We start from the raw sequence: 13,436 nt of genomic DNA on the forward strand, positions 1-13,436 counted from the left end.
TCATTTACTCAATTGAGTGTAATGTATTTTTGAGTGTCCTTAAATTAGACAGTCTTTTTTCTCAGATGGCTGCAAGCTGTATTGCATTATCGCTGCAGTCATAAAAAAGGCCAAAAGATACAAAGAGGTGAAAATGAATATTTTAAAGCTGAGAGCGCTGACATTATATACTAAATCTATGCATGTGAATAGATTCTTAACAAAGCTTAATGCTATTGATGGGAAAATGTTTTGGTCGTCAGACTGGTTCAAATTTCAAATGCAGAAGACAGATCATCTCTGGTAAAGAGTCATGTTCAGAAACAGCAGGCCTGATAATGCACAGCCCTCAGTGCATGTAGCTGTTACAGTGTACGGTTGCCTGCTGCAGACGTAATTAAATTTGTGCTCTAGAGTCTGGTGGAAAGTAAAAATAAATAAATAAATACTGCATCTTCTACACATCTTTTGTCAATGTGCAGAGTGTCCCATACAAATGTTGTCACTTTTGTGTGTGTATTATTTTCCATGATCTCATTACTCCGCCAAGGAAGGTGGTGATCTGATTAGATTTTGGCAGTGATGTGGCTTATAGTCTGAATCCACGGATTTGTTAAAGACTTCTGTATAATTGCAAGATTAGCGGCATGGTGTCACTGTAACTATGACTACAAGTGAACACTACGTCAGCTGCCTGCTGACGATCACATGATTGCGATCCTACTACAAATTGACCGCTGCAGACTTATCGGGACTGATCCGTCAGAAATGATACAAGGAACAATTGGTTAAATTGTGTTTTCGAGTCCCATCAATTCCCACCGCTTGCTACATATTTAGTTCATGCAATTTGGTATCTGTACATAACACACACCTGTGCTCAATGCAAGATCATTTTGTTTGCGAGTACATCTATATTAAATGGCCACATTGTATGTTGCCATGATTGCTGACACAAATTTTTTTCAAGATTTCATCCGTTGGAAATGATACGATAGCAGCAGCCCTGGCGGAGTACTGCGCTCTGAGTGCTTTTCTTGCATACTATATAGTGTAGCAGTATTGACATTAGAGTACACCTGTCAAATTTGAAATTCAACCGTTCCCATCTTGGTCTTTATGTGACAAACGAGGGGGGATCTGCATTAGAACGTAAGACATTACACATTAGCCACACACTAAAACATACCGTTTCACCATCTATTTCATTCAAAATAGGACCATTATTTACAAAATGAACATCATGCTGCACTGAAGGACAGTTGACAGTAGTGACTGAAACTGTAAACTCATTTGTAAAATGTTTACCGATGCAATAAATCAAGAGAGAAGTGGAGTCATTTTCTTCTTTTTTTTGAAACAAGAGTCTCCCCCTGCTGGATATTTTGCATACAGTGTATAGGTTATCCCCTTTTCAACAACCGCATATATTTTCTAATGTATAATTACACCTTATCACTAAATAGACAGCCTAGTTTTAGGCCATAATTTGCTCTCAAGCCATGAAATTCTGGTTTAATCAACGTTTTGTCGTGCAGTGGCGCACAACAGGAATTATAATGCAGTCTGTAATGACTGAACAACAAAGTCAATAAGAAGTAAGAGGACATGTTGGCCAAAAACTTCTTTCAAGTGTGACCAAAACCTTTCTGCCCTGTTCGAACTAATGAGAGCCACTATCACATAATTTAAATATGTTGATAGAGTTTCTGACTGTGGTTGCAGTGCAATGATTAAAATTAAATAAGTACATAAATAAATAACAACTTATGTAATTCTGCATTAGACTAATTGTCTGTATGATGTACATTTTTTGGAACTATTCTTATTTTCATCCATTTATGACCTAAATGCATGAATTTCTTGTATTTTAAAACTTCTAAAAGTGACCACATTCAAAGATGTATATCCAAACCTATCGCATGCAGCTATAAAGGTTGAAGAAAAAAGGTGACAAGATACAGTTTTCCATGTGCATTAACACAAAAATTAAAATAACAAGATGTTACACATTTATCATCTTTAACATTTTTCACTTTATTCCTTTCCCAAATCCACAATCATAAACTTGCTTACAGTTTAAAAGCGATCATGGTTGCAGTAAGGACAGGAATGTTAATGCTTAGCTAAAATAAAAACAAAGTTACTCTAAAGGTGGAGAAAGCCATCCCTGAGAAACTGTGTTGATGCTCAGCAGTCAAACAAACACAACCCTTCAGAAACTGTGGCCATCACATTCATGGATGTGCACTGCCAACAACTACAAAAAGTGGGTTGCTGACCGAAAGAGAAAAACTCTAGCTTTGTATAGAGGAAGTGGACATCTATTCTTTATAACTGAGGAAAACAAACATTGTAAAATGTCATCAAATCAATGACACACACAAACAGCATCCAAAACATAACAGAGTAATAGATTCCAGGCTTTTCCTGATGGAGCTGGAGTTTAACGGTAACCTGCTGCTGTGCAAAGGAGCCCGGCTACTTGCTCAACCTTTCCTTTTGGTAACGGAGAGGAGGAACAGTCGCCACTGTCTCTCACTTCAGGTGCTCTACCTTCTTGACATGTCTAATTGTATTATAAATTCACCGTATTTTCCAGAAAATGCATGCACAGGACTATCCTCTGCATGTAATCTGCTTGCATACATGTACAAACGTCTCCCGTTGCTGGTCAGCTGGAATAGAGGAGAAATCCACTGAATTTGACATATAGTGTATTAAATTAGAATGGCTTCCTCCACCTTTAACATATATAATAAAAACACATTTGAATACTGCTAATTTAGGTGAATGTCTAGTTTGCATAACTTTATTATTGCACTGTGATCCATTGCTTTGTGGTCCTTCTCAAAGATGCACAAAAATATTAATTACTTGCGTATTAAGTTCTGACACTGTGAAAATCAAGTGCTGAGTGTTCTGCTTGAGTCCGTCAGCTTTACAAACAGAATATATTCACATGTATTAGTAGAGGAATAAATGTGTTAGTAGATGTAAGAAAATAGGGAGCGTGTAAAAACAGTGGTACTGAAGTATTCCTGGTTCGTCACAGCTCACTTTGGTCACTAAGCCTGATTTGACACCAAAGCATCCTCTCTGAGACAACAATGAAACAACATATTGCTTCTGTTTTTTTTTTTTTTTTTTTACAGTATTTCCAGTGTCACAATACAAGTGCTGGCAGCACCAGCTGTGGCATTTCCAGTGGTTACTTTACCAGAGCATCCGTATTTCATGTGGTTAGTGGACCTTCCTGGGTCACTCTGGTGATGTTAAATCTTGGGCTGTGCTGTTTGGTTCCAACATAATTTTCTAAAACTCATGAAGCGTCCACAGGTGGGGAACCATCCTGACTGACTCCTTCTTCTAGGATTTTCCTGACTTGTTCCAGAGTCTCCGCCTGCCGAATCAACTCCAGCTTCACCTGAAGAAGGAGACGTGGTAAGTGTGACTACAAAGCACTAATTTTATTATTTTCCGTAAGTGATAAGCTGCTGATGATGAATATGCAGATCGGATCATTTTGCACCTCTGAGGACAAAAGTAATTTTTTTACTGACTTACAAAAACATCTAAACTGGAATAATTGTGATTTAATATTGTTTATCATGCCTGTTCCCTTTTACTGAGAAATTTACTAACTGTCATTTTGATTTAACTGTTTATGTATGTTTATTTCATTGTCTCAAATATGATTCTTATTTAATGGAATAGGGAGACAGTTGGGAATATGTGTCATTCTCTTACTCGGAATGCACACACAAAAACTAATCTGTGAAATGGTCCTCAACATTTCTTAAGATCTCCCTTTCTGGGTGACAGTTGAGGTTTTTGCTTTTTCATGTTGTGATATATCTTGCAGCCAAGGGGTTGAACAGTTGTCAAAGGAGAGTGCGTGTTGTGTTTTGATATTTTATGTATTTAATTGAAGTGTCTTATTTTCAGTATACTCCTCTTCACAAGCTTACTTCTACCACTGTCTATTACGTCTTACATTATATCTTACCTGCAGTGACTGAGAGAGTTGGACGAAGTCTCTCTGTACAGTCTGGCTGGTGTCGACCTGAGAGCGAAGACTGATCACTTGACTACGCAGCTCCAGACACTGTTGGTGCAAAGTTGCCTGACAACCACAGAGAAAACAGTTGCATTAAACCTCAGCTCTTTACTTATATCACTAGTTTGTATGGACTCAGGATTTATCAAAGCAAATGCATTAGGTGACAGCAAGACACAGCAGTAGATATACAGTAGGTGTTTGCAGCACTCAGTTTAAAATGAAAGAAATATGCTTTAGAACCATAAAGTAGAATCAGAATTAAACATTCTTAATGACTGCTTATCAAATCAGGCTTGTGAAACCACTTCCTGATGTTTTGTAGCATCAAAAAGGACATTAGCAGATGTTCACAACATCAAGTTAACATTGATATATCTGGACATGCCAAAGTCTCTACTCAGGTTTTCATTACTTAAATACTGTACAATCAGGGACTGAAAACAATATTTCCTGGCTGCCTGAACAGTGGATAATAGTAAGCAAGTTAAAATAATAAGACAAACAATGGTTGTAAAATCCTTAAATAATCAGGACTATGATTTTTGCAAATTTGGCTCATCAGCTCGTCTCAGAAAAACACCAGTTCAAAAATCACTATAGACTTTACTGGGGTAAATTGGCAGCAAATAACTATGCAAGCATTAACAGTAACAACTATATATATTGCTAATAGCGAGCTAGATTTACTTTATCATTGCTGAGGCTCTTGTTGGTGCTCTGTACATGAGAGAGAGCCACCCGCAGGGCGTCCACTTCAGTGCGGCAGGCCAGCAGCTCAGCCTGCACCTGCTCTTTCTGAGCCTGGATCCTCTCTGTCTCCACCTTCAGACTGGAAAGCTGCACTGTACACAGAATCACAAACAAGACTGTGCTGTGAGACTCATCACGGAACAGTTTGGACGGATGTTTTATTTGCAAGTTTTCTCCGTTTTGGCCATCCATTTTACCAGCTAGGATGACACTTTACTCCCAAAGAGGATGCAAATGTTAAAGGTTAAATAAATCTGAATGAAATGTTATTCTACACTAATCACAAGACCTACTAATTGGCTTATCAGCCTAATAATAAAGCATGAGTTGTTCACTCACCCTCTAAAACTTCTGATGACAGTAGTTTCAAGTGTCAGCAGGCAGGGAGCAAGAAGGGGAGGGAAAAAAAATTGTGTCAGTGTCAAGAAAGTCAACAGAAAATTGCACACATGAGAAAGTAATCCACAGACCGTTCTCCTCTGCCCGAGTGTCCAGCTGCTCCCTCAGGTTGACGATCTCAATGCGAAGGCGCTCCTCATGATGCGCACCCTGCAGGTTTGAGTTAAAAGTTAAAAGTGAATTCACACACAAATGAACCAAGAGACAAACACCTGCCAACTATAAATACACGCAGCAATGAAGCGGTCCTGACTCCTGATGAACTGGAGGCTTTTCCTGCAACGTTTATAAATAGCCATCTCACCATCAGATCTGAAATCCTAATTTAATGAAAATCACACCTGAGACCTGACAAAAATGCAAATCTAAAAATGTATCAAGTAAATATGTGTGGGGGTTGAATTATTTCCAGCAGTGTCAAAAACTTTTGCAAAAAGAAGAGCAGCAAACTATGAAGAGGAGCAGGTTTCTGTTCCCTTTACTGTAATATGCAAAATTGTTCTTTTCCAGCTGTTTGATGTGAAACAACATGACAGATTTCACTAAATAATTCATGTTTAAATGAATCCAAAGTCTTTGTGGGTGATATATACTGCAAATGAAGAAATAAAAGAGCAGTTTACATGCAGTGTTGCTGGTAGAGATGAGCTAGTGTCTGGGACATCCTCCTCGGCCTCTTCTCCTTTCAGCCTGGACAGCTCGCTGCACATCCTTCTCTGAGACAGAGACAGCTCTGCCTGGACAAGAAATGTAAATTGAAACACCTCCTCCTACTGTGTACACATATTAATAAAATGCACACATACTTCATGGGCAGTTATATAAACTTGCTCTGGGAGTCAAGTGACTGCTGTTGGCTTAATCGCTGTGTGATGAGTCACTTTGAGATGCGCATTTGTGGTAAGAAATGGTGCCAGTCAATTTCTGTTCCTGGAAGCTTTTCTGATTGGAATAAAATGAAACATTTTAGAGGATCACTTTTTCCCTTTCTTGCCGAGTTAAATAAAATAATCAATTCCACTCTCATGTCTGTATGGTAAATATGTGGAGCGGCAAGTTTGTGTAACACAAAGAATGGAAACAGTAACACCCTGCGCTTTCCAGGTGAACACATCCACCTAACAGCCAATCTACAGCTCACTAAACAACATGTTATATCCCATTTGTTTAACCTACAGCATTTTCATGACACTGCATCGACCAAAATATTTAATTATTCCTTTAATGGAAAAGGAGGGTCAACATCATGTCACTCACCAGTCGACTCTGGACTGCATTTTGTGATTGGCTGAAAGATTTTTGCAAATCCTGGAGGAGGGCCTCTGAAGTCTGGACCTGAGACTGGAGCATTGACACCTGAACACACATCAAACACATCTAAGTCTGTACATGTCAAAATGCACAAAACAGTATACAAGGACACATATTTAGGCAGTGTTGCCCACCTGTTTGTGTGTGTGGTTGGTCTGTGTATCCAGTTCTCTCTCCAGCTCCTCGTTCTCCGCCTGCAGCCGACTCACTTCCCCTCGCAGCTCTGACACCTGCAGAGCACATCGCGATTTTATTTCAACGCAAAATCAGTCTACAAACTTAAGGAAATCAACACTGCGTAGACTGGAGTGTAAGGATGCCTTTTTATTGCTGCTATACTATGTTGTAATTGTTCTTTCTTCAAAACCTAAATTCCTGCAAATAGATGAAGTAGTAAAAAGCCTCCACAAATGTTCAACCTGAGCATTGAGTGCATCCCAGTCACTGTGTGTGACCAGCCGGTGTCCAGCTGGTGGCAGGTAAATGGCTTCAGGCACCAAAGTTCCTGTGGAGACCAGCGAGTCGGTGTCTTCCTGAGCGTGGAGTTTTCTGGGCAGAGACGGCGTGTCTAAGGAGAAGGAGGACAGCGAGGCCGAGTCACACTGCTGGAGTGAAAAATACCCTTCTGTCGTCAGTGGACCTCCTTCTCCCTCTGCCGCCGCCTCAAGATCTGCTGGCTGTGCTGGCTGGCTGTGCGTCCTGTCCGGCGATGCTGCTGCCTCGTCGTCTGCCAGGCTGTTGGCGATCGAAGCCTGGGATTCATTACTGTGGACTTCTGCATCCATCCTGCCTTTCCTTCCACTGATCTAGCAGGTAGAGGAAAGAAATGGTGGAATGGAGTGCAACAGTAGAAACTACTTCAGAAGAAGAATCCTTTGCACACTGACCATGTTGTGTCCACTGCCTCTCCTCCACTCCACAGGTTGAGACTGTAGAACTGCTATCCTGGCCTCATACTGTGCTGCTGTCTCTGAGAAAACAACGATGATGAAACACTTATCCCCAGTCAGAAAACACATCAAATTGGTCAGAAACACATGAGCAGCAGCTTACTTGCAGTAAGGTTTGAGTACAACGCCACCTTTTTTTTTTACACTCAATATACACTCAAAAATGAGAAAAATTATCTGTAGTATCTTTCTGGAACAAATTTTAAAACCCTAGCATCTCTGTACATATCTGACTTGATTGAAAGATAAAAGCTAAGCTCTCTCAGGTTGTCTAAAAAGACATCTTACTTGTTGAATGAAAACAAACCCCTTTTAGCAGTATATGTTTGCTCAAAATCCGGCAAAACTTCTTATCAGAGGAGGCTTAAAACTTACTTCTTAAAACTTTCATTTATCCTTGTTAGCATGAGTATATTTTCTTGTATTTATATACGTTAAGCACATGGAGTGTATTTTGTGAGATGTTTATCATCAACCAAAACTTCTAGTATACACAACATGCAGGGGACAATTACTTCTCTCTTATTATGTCAAATTAGACCAAAACACACACAAGAAGTGTCACAAACACACAATGCATATCATGCATTAGAATTTACAGTCAAAACCTCTCAAACTGACCTCTGAGAGCCTCCTGCAGAGACTGAATCTCTTGATCACATTGTTTTTGCAGCTCTGCCAGTTCCTCCTGTTTGCTCAGCTCACAGATTGTCGCCACGCCTTGCCAGTGTTCAACCTGAGCTCGGCACTCGGTTAGCTGGGCCTGCAGACTCGCCTCTGAAAATGACACACGCGTTATCGTGCTTCGTTTTAATTATGTTGTATAAAGATTGTTTGCATTGCTTGTGCTGCATAGTTGTATGTAGGGCAAGTTAGACATTTTGTTGATTACTGAAGTAAAAATAGGTACAACCCCATAAACCAGCAGGCAACAAATAAATATGACAGTGCAGTGTTACTTATTTTTTCATGATTTTAAAGACATAATAAAAATAAACAATAACTATGTGCAGAATGTCTGAGAACCCCTCTACTTGTTCAGTCTCAGGAATTCGTTTTATTAACTCATTAGACCTAAACGGATTCATTATAACTAGTCCAGCAGGCCAAAAGCTGTGGTTAGGATGAACTCCAGAGCTCCTAACTTTTCAAACCTTGTGGTGATACAAGTGACTGAAGTGAAGTTATGCCTATGAAGCAGGGAATGATATACACTACAGGCCAACCATTTGGAATGTCTGGAACAATGTCTTCCTTAAAAAGGTAAAAATAATAAAAATAAGAAAAGCATTGAGAGAGCACAGTACTCTGCCAAGGCTGCTCAGTCGTATAATTCCTGACGGATGAAATCTTTAAACAATTTGTGGTCCGTAGTGGTCGATTTGTAGTAGAACTGCAATCATGTGATCGTCAGCTAGTGTTCACTTGTTGTCATAGTTACAGTGACACCGTGCTGCTATCTGGCAATGATACAGAAATCTTTAACAAATCCGTGGATTCAGACTATAATAATAATAAATTTTATTTATAAAGCGCTTTTCCAAAAACTCAAAGACGCTGTACATAAAATACAATAAGATAAAACAAAACTGTTAATTAAAATCAATAGATAGTAAAACAAGTTCAAGATAAAATACAGAATCACTTAAGGAAAGCAGATCTAAAAAGGTGAGTCTTTAAAAGGGATTTAAGCCACATCACTGCCAAAACCTAATCACTTGGTCTTTGTGTAATTTTTGACCTTACCTGAAAATTTCATCCAAATCTGTTAGACTGTTTTTGAGTAATGTTGCAAACTGACAGACAGACAGACAGACAGACAGACAGACAGACAGACAGACAGACAGACAGACAGACAGACAGACAGACAGACAGACAGACAGACGGACAAACCAAGACGATCGTCACATAACTCCGTTGCATTTCTTGGCGCAGTAACCAGTATGAATTCTATGGATTTTGGGATGCATTTACTGCATGATCAGACTTTGCTTTCATTGATATGCACCATTTTCCTCAATTTACCGTTCGGTATATATTGATGTTACCAGTAAACTGCTGAATAAATGTTAACAAATAAACAAAACAAAACAAGGCCTTAGTTTTAGAGTTGAGAAGATTTACAAGAGTCACAACATCAGTGGAAAAGTAAAAGACAGATCACAGTTTGCATTATTCACTTTAGCTTTTTGGCTTTTGAGTTTGCACTCAAAAATCCCAATTAATCTCAACTGTGTCCATCTCTATAACTACCACAGAAATGGCTAGAAAGAAACAGCTGAGTAAAGAAACAAGAGTACAGATACAAATACTTGATAATTATAGTAACAATGTATTCTAATGAGTGACTCTTTATATAATAATCATGTTTATTTTGTTGCAAAGTATGCCAATGAACTATGATCTTTTTTTTGTACAAACTTGATCTTGCTTCCAAATTTTTGGCCTGTAGTGTAAAAGAAAGAAAAAAAAAACACAAACAAGTGCTTTCAGTTTCAAATTTGAACTGCCCCAAATGTCAGTAACAAATGGCAGCTAAGCAGATCTGTGGAAGTCTGGACAAGGTTTGAAAACCAAGAGAACATTCAGGTAAAACTACACATCTGCTCGACCAGGAGCTTCAGCTGACACAGGAGTGGTGGTTTATAGTTGACTGTGCAGTTCTGAAACAAGATCTACATGGAAGAGGAAAGAAAACCTTGTCCGTGACCTCATTACAAAAGTCCACATCTGAAGTATGCAAAGTAACATCCTGATAAGCCAGAGTCATTATGTGCTTTCAAATACTGCAAACAGATGACGTTAAAATTGATATCTTGTGTCACAATCATCAAAAGATTATTTGGAGAAAAAAGGAGCAAGATTTGATGACAGGAACACTTTTCCCATTGTTGCGGGGGAGGTGGGGGGTAAAAATATTTACTTTAAGGTTGTAGGGCAGCCAGGAGCACAGGAAACATGGCACGGATAGGGAGAAGAATGGACTTCTGGATTCAAATGACATGCAGTCAGTCAAGGAACTGAAACTTAAAGTCATCTGACTTCTAACACAGGTTAATGAACCAAAGCAGATTTCTAGCATATAAAAGATTCCCCTGACTGGAATATCACTGAAAATCTGTGGGCAGATATTAAACATGCTGCAAGATGGCCTAAAAATATCTCAGTACTCGAGGTGTTTTGCAAGTGGGTGAGAATTCAGAAAGAAACCCTGCTAGTCCACTACAAAATGCATTTGCAAGAAGTGATATCTGTCAAACTGAAGGTTAACAACTGATACAGCAGGGCGTGAAACGTTTGCATAGGCCACAATTACAGTTGCGTTTTTTTCTAGCACAAGCACATGTGTAAGTAACTCAATATGTGCAATTTCACAGAATTCTTTTCTACAAACATTTATATTTCTTCTCCAAGGAGAAAGTGACTATATCTGTAAACCATGTGCACTGCATGCTGCTCTTTTCTTTGTACTTTTTCCCTCTACCTGCTGCTGTAACACAGAAAATTTCCCTGCTGCGGGATCTATCCATCTATCTATCTATCTGAAGAAAAAATATTTGTCCATCTGTTTTCTGAACAAAACATGTATTTGCCCAAGGGTATCCAGAATTTGCAAATGCCTGCACTTTACAATAAGATAAGAAGAAAACTCATCACGATTGGTTGTCAACTATTCCATTTATTGCCCACTAATCAGTTGAAGCAACTACTTCTAAATTCTCTAATTAAAGCTCTTTCAATCACATATTGTATATTTTCTCATTTCTTTACACCTCTGTGACAGTAAAATGAATATTTTTGGGTTGTGGACAAAACAAGACATTTGAATATGCCATCTTTGGATGTGAGAAACACTGACAGACATTTTTATAGATCAAAAAAACTAATCAATTAGTCCAGGAGATAATCAACAGATTGACCGACAGTTAAAATAACCATTAGTTGTCCCTCTATTCCTAATCCAAACTGGACTTATTAGTTTCATTATTCATTTAATAATTCCCCTCTTTCCTGAACTACTAACAATCAAACCACAAAGATGCTCAATAAATCACAAAACAGCACTTCCTTACATCTGGGAACTTGAATGCTGAGAACAGCTGGAACTAAATGATTTATTGATTATCAAAGATGGTGAAATAATTATCTGGTATTTGAAATGTGAAATTCACATGAAGAGTGCAATTATTGAGGAAATAGAGTATTTTGAACCTGTCATTACCATCTTTTACTGCATACACTTGTTACTCCATCTGTAACGACCAACTTTGTAGATCTTCATGCTCTGGAAACTAAATTCACAAGACTACTTGTTTACAACATCATTTAGTCTCAAACTGTGATAAAGACATTTACATTTACTCAAGTACTGCACCTAAGGACACTTTTGAGGTATGTGAAAGTACATTTTATTCTATATTATACTTTCTCTCCACTACATATCAGAGGAAATGTACATACACTACTACATGTTGTAGTTACTACTTACTTTATTGATATTTGGCATGCAAGCATAAAACCATATAAGCTAAATGAAACAATCCAACAGTATCAAGTGATTAAAGTTTGCTTTACCCAACAGTAGAATGCTGTTTTCATATTTATTATCATTAATATTCCAATAGTAGCAATCACAAGAGGAACCGTGAGTACTTTTGATATACTGAACAGATTAAGATAACAGTCTCTGCAATATTGCCACTTTTATAGCATAAATAAATGTTTTATTTATCACTGTTTATTGATATTGTGCTACAATACAACATGGAAGCTCGGATAATATCAGCTAAACTGGCAGTGAGTTAATATATTCAGGTGAAATGACAGCTGAGCAGCATTAACAGTCAACAGAAGTCAACAGAACACAACTAAGTTAGCGTTAACGTGTTAGCTAGCAGCTAGCAGCGCCCGTTCATTCCTTCGGTAAACAATGCTAACAGGCCGTTAGTCTGTTACTTGACCGGCTCCGCTTCAACACCAGCAGCTTCCAGTGAAGAGGAGCAACAGGTTGGTGCGAATAATTACCAAAATTCAGCTGGTAAAGCAGCCGGTGTCGCCTCACTCCCAACACTGACAGCTAGCTAGCAGGGAGGCAGATTAAAGTTTAACGCTGCCGGTTTTTACTACCTGAGTCTTCTCTGCTGGAGCTCATCTTCCCGTCCGTCAGCTCCATACAGCAGGGACGGCGGCTCACCGGCGGGGTGGCAGACGGAAAACCTCTAAAAAAACTCGGAGAAACCCGTCGAAGTCATGTCGTTCGAGCTCCAGGACTCTGGTGTGGAAACGAGCCGCTCAGTGACAACTTCAGGAAACAACTTTCCCCGGTCTGAGCCTGCGGAAAACACGTCAACCTCCTTCCTGCGCACAGATGAATGTCCTGCTGGCTGTGACTGCAGAGCTGTTCCATCTGTTTCATGCTGCTTAATGTCATGTTTTATACCTGCTACACACTGATCCTCCCTGCAGGCTATAAATTCCTGGTATGTCCAGGATTTCGTGACCTCTGGAGGTCACTGAGCCACAGTTTGGACCACACCTGAGGACTTCACAAGAGTCCAGTCACAAATTAAGCATTAAAATATGGGATTCCCATGAAATAATATTTGAAATATTGAAAACAAAAATCAAATTTTTCTCATCTAACAGTCATGACATAGCCAATAAGCCTAACTATAGTCCATCCATTTTCCTTAAACTCTAATCAGCCAAAACAAACTACTACTTATAAATTCCATCAGCCAAAAAACCCCCAAAACTACTGATTAATTTATCCTCATTTCTTATTTATAACCAGCCGGTTGTAAATTCCAGACATGTCCAGGATTTAGTGACCTCTGGAGGTCACTGAACCACAGTTTGGACCACATCTGCAGCCTTCAAAAAAGTCCAGTCACAAATTAAGCATTAAAATACTGGAGTCCTATGAAATAATATTTGAAATTATGAAAAAAAACACATTTTTCTCATGTAACCCTAACTATAGT

At 38.9% G+C, this 13,436-nt stretch overlaps 1 protein-coding gene across 1 annotated transcript; it reads right to left on the minus strand.

Annotated features, from left to right (window-relative positions):
• Positions 1 to 1,991: 1,991 nt before the first annotated feature.
• Positions 1,992 to 12,790, minus strand: rabep2 (rabaptin, RAB GTPase binding effector protein 2). Its single transcript, XM_023265391.3, has 12 exons — positions 12,580 to 12,790; positions 8,074 to 8,229; positions 7,390 to 7,472; positions 6,922 to 7,308; positions 6,637 to 6,732; positions 6,449 to 6,547; positions 5,815 to 5,928; positions 5,263 to 5,341; positions 5,132 to 5,143; positions 4,730 to 4,884; positions 3,989 to 4,105; positions 1,992 to 3,406 (listed from the first exon to the last, which is right to left on the minus strand). The coding sequence occupies exons 1-12, from the start codon at positions 12,623 to 12,625 to the stop codon at positions 3,302 to 3,304; spliced, it is 1,449 nt and encodes a 482-aa protein (XP_023121159.1). The 5' UTR covers positions 12,626 to 12,790; the 3' UTR covers positions 1,992 to 3,301.
• Positions 12,791 to 13,436: the final 646 nt, after the last annotated feature.

This window comes from Amphiprion ocellaris, chromosome 19 (genome assembly GCF_022539595.1).
Source record: "Amphiprion ocellaris isolate individual 3 ecotype Okinawa chromosome 19, ASM2253959v1, whole genome shotgun sequence".
NCBI lineage: Eukaryota > Metazoa > Chordata > Actinopteri > Pomacentridae > Amphiprion > Amphiprion ocellaris.